The sequence below is a fragment of the Paramisgurnus dabryanus genome, chromosome 19 (genome assembly GCF_030506205.2).
Source record: "Paramisgurnus dabryanus chromosome 19, PD_genome_1.1, whole genome shotgun sequence".
NCBI lineage: Eukaryota > Metazoa > Chordata > Actinopteri > Cypriniformes > Cobitidae > Paramisgurnus > Paramisgurnus dabryanus.
The window spans coordinates 15416696-15426302 of NC_133355.1; the positions used below are offsets into that span (position 1 = coordinate 15416696).

A 9607-nucleotide genomic window follows, 5' to 3' on the forward strand; every position below is an offset into this window, starting at 1 on the left:
ATTGCAGTGGGTGGAGTCAGGCTCTGACCAGGGGTTTAGTTACGCTTTAACAAATGTATTTTTAAAGATTCACTAATAAAGAATTGAAGGTTAAAGTCAATAATCATTATTAAAGTCAAGCACCTGCCAAATACATAAGTATAAATGTAAATCAACTCTGTTTTATTGCTAACCTCAACACAGCTCATCATCCCAGCAGCCGCTGCGTAGTGCAGGCCAGTGCTTTTTTTGTTATCCAAGGCATTGACATTGACGCTCTCATACTCGCCCTGGTCCAGCTTGGCTCCGGTCCACAGCAGGACCATCTTGAGGCACTCGGCTCGCTTCTGTTCATCCTCCTGTGGGTGGCTGATCCGCGGTTGCAGTGCTTCCTCGCCTAGCAAAATCTGTGGGCCCATGCACAGCAGGTGCAATGCGGTTTCATTGTGAATGTTACACTTGTTGGGGTTGCCATCTTTGGAAAAAAGGAAAGACCTGGAGAACGAATAAAAGAACTGGAATTAAAAATAAAACAATAATAATAATTATTATTATTATTTAAAAAAAAAATTACAATAGGGAAATTGCAATAACTAGGTTAAAAAGAAATGCACTGTTACCTGCATGTACTCAAATTCAAATGTACTGCTCTAAGCAGAAACAGGACCAAAACATTTTGAATGATGTCAGTGCTACCATTCAGTACTACATAATGAACAAAAGTGCACCGTATATCACAACCATATGAACAATGAAAATAGCCTGACGCTGCTCACTGCAGCTGAAAGCAAACAGTGCCTTTCTGGCAAACAGCGGAAAATAATAACACACAATATCATCTTCAGGTAATTCATCACAGCAGACTCAAAGAAAATTGATAACAGACTTGGATTGCACCCTATAGAAGAAAAGGAGGACACTGCTTTAAGGTTTAAGAAGGACATTTTTAGATTTCATTAAGACTTTTATTGGAAATGACTAAGCACTTTGTTCTCGGATGTTGTGCTGTAAATTTGGCACAAGGAGTTTATTAGTTAAAGTGGCTATTGTATTTTAAAGTTACATAATAATGTTTTGGAGTTCCCTACATCATGTTAAAATCCATACAAGGTTGAAAACACTATTGCCTCCAAATCACCTCACTTCTCAAAGACGCTGAAACAGTTCATTCAAAGCACTTTAAAGATTCAGTCTATCTAAATACCTCTTTTCTGTGAGCCTACGCTCCTCTGACTGGCCATCTGGCCCAGTTCATTGTTATTGGTCTTTCCGCATATAGCAGGTGACGGAAGGAGGAGCGGGGAGGAAGAGAGACACCGTAATTGGAAGAGAGACAGTGCATGTGTGCATGTGCACAACATGTGCGCATGGTCAAACACACAGTCTTGCAAAGTATAGTTTATTTGACTTGTACATGTACGCAGACGTTCAACGCATGCACATTGTGACAAAATGCAATGCATCTTCTGGGCTACATACTACATACTCTTGTAGGTGAATGCGTGAGCTACATGTACAATGTTCACAGAGTTTTAGAAAATCTGGCAATGTACAGTACACGCACACTCTTCTGACGACGAAAATTGTGTCAGGTGCACTGTACGTGGACCCTCGCATACACGTAATAAATGAACTTTACTACGGCCTTGACGTAAAGTGTTCACACACATTTGTTATTCTTTTTTGATTTTTCCACACGATCAAGTCTCTGCCAATTTAATAAGTACTCCACAAGACAGACATGTGAGCATCCTTTGGAAGTGGAAATAATATTTGCTCTCACAGCGTGGGACACAGCATCTTTTCGACATGACGTAAACAAACAAAAAATCACAAGTGTTTGAGGACAGGGCAGAGTAAACATTGATCGCATTATGCAAATGTGTTACCTCAATAACAGATAAAAGATTCGAATCGCTGACTGACTTGTTAAGGTGGTTCAAAGTCGACTCCTTTTGGAAGACAATAATTGAATTTAGTGAGCACTGTCAGATGAACGACTTTACAGAACATTCACAATGATGGACATCTACATTACACACTGCAGTAAAGGTAGTTTTAGAAAATCCCTTGGGTGGCACTTTAATGCAACCGAAAAAACAAAGGCTATAACTCTCTATTCCCCCAACCGTTGTCTCGCAACGTGCCCTGGGTAGGCCAGAAAGACTGGTTTAACAACCAAGAAACTAATATGGCAATTGTTTGATCAAGTAACATTGACACTCTGTTAACAAACTTTATCCACATTGTGAAATGCAAAGTCAAGCTTTTAAGCTGGAAGGAAACTTATATCCAAAGAAATAGTCTAGACATGTTGGTGGCCAACGTGTTGGGCTTTGTTCTGCTGTATTTTGTCATATAAAGTCTTTATTGTAATAAGTACAGAACAACATATAGTTTATCTTTGGCTAAATGCCTGAGATACAACAATCCTGGGTGTAGTCTGTAGACTGACAGACCATGTGCCGTTTTTTTAAGAATAAGAGGAAGCCAAAAAGTGAACCAGAATTTAATGTGCAAGATGCTTAGGATAATGTCCGTTTAAGCTTGTAAATACAATAATCACATTTAATTAACCTGTGTACTTAGGGTGGTACAAAGTATCAAACATACAATTAAAAGGGAAAGACAACATTTAATGTGTGTATGTAAGGAACAAAGGAGAAAACTAAAAAGAGATGGAAACAGGAAATTCATGTTTCAGGAGTCTCAGCCCCACCCACAGACCGCCCACAGTGTGACTGCCCACTAAAACAGAAAATGTATTTTCTTGCAATCTCTAATCTGGTTGGTTAAATCTTTGCTACTTACACTTTTTATTTACATACTGGCAGACCCTTTTACCCAAGGCAACTTACAGTGCATTCAAAGTATATCAGCTTGTATATTGTCAGTAAATCAAATTTATGATGCATAATCTGATCACATATACACGTATTCCTGTGTTCTCTGAACAACCGCTAATGCAGACTGCCACAGCAGATCTGTTACTTCGGTATTAGATATTTAGATCCCCCCGATCAGGCAATTTTTTAATAGGAGGTTTTTGGTAGAGCTGCACAATGTTAAAGAAAAATGTGATATACAATAACTTGATAAATAACGCAATATACAATATTTGATGTGATAATGCTTGAGGTTGGTAAAACCATTCAACTTTATTATTATATATTTATATAAAATGGCTTGGTTATTTTTTTAACTCATGCAGGATAAATATTGAACAGCAAATGTGTTAAAACAAGACATTAAAAAGATATGTTGTTAGCATTCTTTCTGATCACTGATCAACTTGTATACGTTGAGCACAGCACATACAAGCCTAACATTTGTATGCCAGTCTCTTTGCAAAAACTATAACTAAACATGACCTTTTAAAGCATTAAAATCATTCGGTTATTGCAAACTTCTGCTATGTGCATACTGCAATATTGCGGTGTTTAAAAAAAAATTGGTATATTGTGCAACCCTGTTTTTAGTCGTAATAAGTTGCAATTTAAACCAGACGGGTTTTGCCGTTTAGTCTGAATAGATTAACAAGGGTGAGAAGCAGCAGGGGTCTGCTGCTATGGAGATGATTAGTGGTCTGCTCAGAGAAAACCACCCATCTAAAGGACTTAATGTAATGGGAAAAAAAGAAGAAAGTGAAAAGAGATGGAGGAGGACCGGTCCCCAGTAGCCAGCTATCTTTACTGGTAATTATCAACCATTTTCTCAGAGGGGTGCATCCACTACATCAGGTTAAACGTGGCTCTATTGCTTAAAGTGGTATTAAATAACAAGTGCTGTGGAGTTTTGTAAAAAAAATAACATTGGCTCCATAAAAGCCTACCATACTATGGATATTTGCTTTAGATGCTGTCTGTTAGGAACCAAAACCTGAAGGTTATCTAGTGCTTTTGTTCTTTTTAAAGAAATTCCTTCTGCAAGGAATGTGTAAAGGGCATATTTGCCTTAAGATGGGGCTATATATTTATACTGGGCTTACTACTCTTATAAGGTTTTCACTTTGGTGTCCATTCATTTGCAGGGTCCTACCTGATGAGACGTGTCATGGCATGGCGCGAGGCATAGTGCAGAGGTGTGTTGTGTTGATAGGGCTCCCCATAAGATGCGTTGGGGTCCAGGGCCTCTTTAAATTGGGGGTTACTCTCATAGAGCTGCCAAGCCAGTCCTTCATCTCCATTGATAAGTGCTTTCCGGAACTTGGTGGTCGTGTTCCCCATGACGGGCACTTTAGAGGGAGCCGCAGAGAGGACCACATTCACTTTTTCAGTGTTCAGCCAGTGTGAGAGTGAACCAGCATCCTGCAAGATAAAAAACATAAACAGATTTCTCAGTTTTTGCGGTCAGTGTTTTTTGGCATTGTGTAGTCTTCATCCTGCTACATAACAGCAACACCGCTTAGTCAATATTTAACAAAACCATCAATCAGGTTATACAATCAAATGTGATCCATACTTGATACACCCTTTAACGTCCTTTTCTTTATGTCACAAAAAGTTATTTAAAGGCAAATTTATTTGAATTTACCATGCTGTTGTGGATAAATAAACAAGCTACAATATTTCAACTTCCTAATGTTACACAAAGCCAGTCTGCTTCCAGGTATTGAAAACATTCATTTGCAAGTACAAATTGTCTAAATCATCTTGCATACGCCATATCTAAATGCACACATTGTTCATTTATATCAGATGAACTTGTTATCCCATTATTATGTTGTAAAGTGATAATAAACATTAAAAGTTTAGATGACCTAACCCAGTGTTTTCAGTATCTTTGTCTTATGTTATATACCCCCATAACCCCTCCAGTAACAATAAACCAAACATGTGCTCCATAAAAAGTGGCAATGCTTAATTATTTGAAATTGAATATGATGAGTAAAATGGTCTTAATGGAAGTAATTCATGTATGAACTGAAACAACCAATATTGTGCGAGGTAAAAAAGCAGCTTTCACTTTTAAGTAATGAAACATGCTTACGTTCTTCTCTTTAAAGCTTTTTAAGCTAATAAGTAGTGCTGCCTCACGATTAATCGTGACTAATCGTTTGTAAAATAAAAGTTTTTTGTTGACATAATATATGTGGGTGTACTGTGTATAATAATTATGTATAAATACACACATACACAAGCATGTATATAATTAAAGGAACAGTATGTAGGATTGTGGCCAAAACTGGTATTGCAATCACAAAACTTGTGGCTAAAACTGGTACTGCAACCACACAACTGGTGGCCAATACACAAAATGACAGCATAAACATCAGTTGAGGGCTGCAACTCCACTTTTTTAAATGACAATATCCTGGCCAGACCACTGTTGTCAGTGAATTTTAAGTATTTGAAATAAAAATGATTTCTTAAAGCGTAACTAAACCCCCGGTCAGAGCCTGACTCCACCCACTGCAATATTTGAAAAATGCAAGAAAAGTAGGCAGATCCCAACGGAGAAAGAGGGGATGAACTAAGCTCGTACCAAGTGTGTGGTGAGATCGTAACAAGGGCATGGTGAGCTTGAACCTGCTTACGTCACGAGTTCTTTTTTGGACCCAACATCCAATAGAAAAATTCAACTGCAGTAGCCACCGTTCAACCTGAAGAGGGCAGCACGCAGACGTTTTTACACCATATATTGTAGTATTGAAACACTTTATATCCAAATGTCAAAAAACTTACTAAAATCAATGAACAGCACTAATAAAGCATCATTCTTTCAGATCATTAACTAAAAAAAGTTGGTTTAGGGTTTAGTTACTCTTTAATGTCTAGTGACATATCAGGGCCATTTTATGATTAATTGATATAAATTTCTTACATACTGTTCCATTAAGAAACATTTGCATGTGTATATACACATTTATATTTATATATAATTTATATTATATATAAATATAAATATTTATTATATAAATATATTTTTTCTTAAAATTATACATGTATGTGTGTGTATTTATTTTTAATTATTATAAACAGTACACACACATATATTATGTAAACAAAAGCTTTTATTCTGCAAACGATTAGTCGCGACTAATCGTGAGGCAGCATTACTAATAAGGCAAATTTTCCCAATGGGATGATAAATAAAGGAAAAGCATGTGACATCTTTATCATACTTTGTCCAAACATGCACATTTACGCTTTAACTTCATTCACAAGCTTGTATTGTTTCGTTTTAAAAGCAATCAAATGTGATACAAAAAGGAAAAAATCATGTTTAATATTTTTTATTGGCATCACTTATATTTTTGAAGTTATTTTATGTGCTTTATAGATAATACAAACATTTTTCCGAGTACTCCCTGGGGTCCGGGTACCTCTAGTTGGGAATTTCTTAATTCAGAGATCTACATTGTTTCATTAGCAACACAAAAATAGGATCCAACATGTTATGCTCTAATAAATCTACTTGAGAGAGCTTTGGGGGAGCAGAGAGCAACAGCAGGTGGACTGACGGGATTGGGTCATGGCCCGTGAATGGCAGACAGTTTTTAGGTCATTCGGTTTGGTCTGTTGTTCGGTTCCACATCGTTTCACCTTCATATTTCACTCATGCCGAGTCGCTGACAACTATATGTTTAGTTACGTTAAAACACAAATCCCATTTTAAGACTCTTCACAACCATAACAAAATCTCTCTGGGCTTGTCGGACTGACTGAGGTTGAGCGGTTCGAACGTTCAGGTGGGATGACAGAGAACACAGAGCACGGATGAATTAAGAGCAGCGCTTGGCAGGCATACAAAGAGAAAAAAGCATTTCTGTTCCACAAGCTTCCCCCACATTACAGCTCAACTATCAGACATACTGTGTGTCCATTAACAGAAAAACTTCATTTGCATGCATCTTACAGGCAGTGGGCTACCCTAAACAATGCAGGCTTTGTGTTAAAACATGATACTCAACTGCCATTTTCTCTTTTAACAATGTCTGTAGGACAATAAAATCAACTCGGTTAATTCATTCCCATGGCTGACATTTTACATAATTTATGCACTTCGCAGACACTTTTATCCAAAGCAACTTTCAGTAAATTCAATCTATACTTTTTGTGTGTGTGTGTGTGTGTGTGTGTGTGTGTGTGTGTGTGTGTGTGTGTGTGTGTGTGTGTGTGTGTGTGTGTGTGTGTGTTCCTTGCAAATCAAATCCATGACCTTTGCATTCCTAAAACAATGCACTACCAACTGAGCTCCAGGAGCATCACTGTAAATCTAGAAAATTATAACAATCCACCCAAGGACAGCAAAGAGACTAACTAAAAATAGCAAAGCTAATGCAATGGTAACAGATTAACTAAACTATTTAAAATAAGACAACATAAACATTAATGATAATATAATATAATTTTGTAACAAATATAAATATTACTAATTATATTAGTTAATTATATAAGATCAGAAATTTGGTAGAAATTGTGAAAAGGGGGCCCTAAAGTCAAAACACTGGAGATTTAGGAAGGCCTAAGCCTTTGACAACAAAGTCAAGATGCTCACATTACTGTAGTATACTTTAGTATTTATTTACTATAGTAAACTTTAGTAAAAACCCTAGATACTGTAGTGTTTTGAACCTTACCATAGTTAACAATTAAAATATACTACAGTACTAACTTCAGTTTATCAATTCACCAAAGTGAATAGTACAGAAACGGTTGTTTACATTAACAAAGCACAGTAAATACTATAATGTAAAATAAACCAGTTTACTGTGGTAAATACAGTACTTTTCATGTGAGTGCTCTCTAGCAAGCAAATGTTTACAGTTTACACATTCAAAACACATTGTCTAAACAACCTGTTCACCACAATAAACAATAATAGTTTTTCAAGCATCAGCCCTTAGAGCTTATTAGCAATGTTCAACACTAGCTGACAGATGTGGAGACAGCTTGAATTGTAACCATAACCAACAACCCTACAACAAATAGATGGCAGATAAATCAGGGCTTTATTTTAAGATCACAAAATACAGATCTCTACAGCCGTGTTGACACGAGCCACCAACACACAACAAACAAACACACACACACACATACCTCATCACTGATCAATTAGGAGATGAGACATAAACCAAGCGACAAGTCCGCAGGTTAAATCCTCGTTGTTTTTAGTTAAGACGACATTCTTTTATGTCAGAGATTGTTTGAGGATCGGGAACAATGATAAACAACTGTACAATTTTAAGGGTGGTGCTCGTGGCTGGCTGTGTTTGCTGGTCATGCTCTCATTTCATAGGACAATAATCTGCTTCTTCTTCGATGTGGTAACCGGCAGATGAAGAACCGAGTTTAGGGGAGCTTTACCGTCATCTACCGAGCAGGATGAGATAGACCGTAGGGGTGTGTTCGACTTTGTGCGGCGCGGTGTTGACTGGTCGGCATATGACATCAAATTACCGCGAGAGCGATTTTAGAGCACAGCTCTCGCGTGAGTTTATGTCACACTCTGTTTGGTCTATGCAACACGCACTTGATTGTTGTCTGACTTGGTCCACGTTTGGAGAGCGGTGTATTGCGCCACCTAAAGGAGCTTTTTATAGTAAGTCCAAATTTAAATTTTAGTCTTTTGCATTCATCGTAAAAGTATTACTTATTCGTATCAAGGAAAACTTTACTACAAGTGGATTTTAAGGAAATTTAAAATTAGACAAATGTGTTTATTTTATTATTTAGAGAAATATGTTGTTATTACATTTATCTATTTTACACACACGTTAATCGAAAGTGATATTTATTTGTTCATCAATATGTGTTACTCGGGTTGAACCCACAATCTAGGCTGTTTAAGTTTAATGCCTTACCAAAAGCGGTAGATGTCTTATCATAATATCCGGTTGTACATCCTTTTTCTGTTGATCATTCTTACACAACTAGGCCATTGGTTGCTGACAGAACAACTTCTCTACCTGTACTTTTGAAATATGTTTTAATAAAAGGAGAATAGAATAAGCATTTTAAATAATTTCACAATGCACACTAAATAGACGAGGGGTTTTAAATGGGACATTAATTCAAATCTGACTTTTCCATGTTTAAGTATTGGGTCCACAGTGCTTCTACCAATATAGAAAATGTGAAAAAGAACAACCCAGTAACTTAGTTTTAGTAAACCATTCTGTGCAAGCATGTGAAAAAAAAATGTAATTGAAATTTGGCTCCCCTTGTGATGTCAGAAGGGGATAATACCCCCCCATCTGCACTATCCAACCACAGCATTGCAAGTTAGTGCAGAGATCAGCTCATTTGCATTTTAAAGGACATACCCAAAAACTGCACATTTTTGCTGACACCAACAAAGTGGCAATTTTAAAATGTTATAATAAATCCCCTTTAAAGGGATAGTTCACCTAAAAATTAAAATGCTGTCATCATTTACTCACTCTTATGTAGTTACAAACCCACATAAATTTCTTTGTTCTGATAAACATGGAGGAAGATATTATAAGAAATATTTGTAACCAAACCGTTTGTGGACCCCATTTACTTCCATAGTAGGAAAAAAGAATACTATGGAAGTAAATGGGGTCCACGAACGGTTTGGTTACAAACATTTCTCAAAATATCTTCCTTTGTGTTCATCAGAACAAAGACATTTATACAGGTTTGTAACTACATAAGAATGA

At 36.8% G+C, this 9607-nt stretch overlaps 1 protein-coding gene across 2 annotated transcripts in view; it reads right to left on the reverse strand.

Annotated features, from left to right (window-relative positions):
- ankib1a (ankyrin repeat and IBR domain containing 1a) overlaps positions 1 to 8247 on the reverse strand; it is a 30477-nt gene extending 22230 nt beyond the window's left edge. The window contains exons 1-3 of one of the 2 annotated variants that reach the window (XM_065290892.1): positions 8022 to 8247; positions 4018 to 4286; positions 174 to 474 (exon numbers count right to left, since the gene is read on the reverse strand). In XM_065290892.1, the coding sequence (XP_065146964.1) occupies positions 174 to 474; positions 4018 to 4205 (489 nt within the window). In that variant the 5' untranslated portion in view covers positions 4206 to 4286; positions 8022 to 8247. The remainder of the gene's footprint in view (positions 1 to 173; positions 475 to 4017; positions 4287 to 8021) is intronic. The other variant, XM_065290886.1, reaches the window with a different exon arrangement.
- Between the last annotated feature and the right edge of the window lie 1360 nt (positions 8248 to 9607).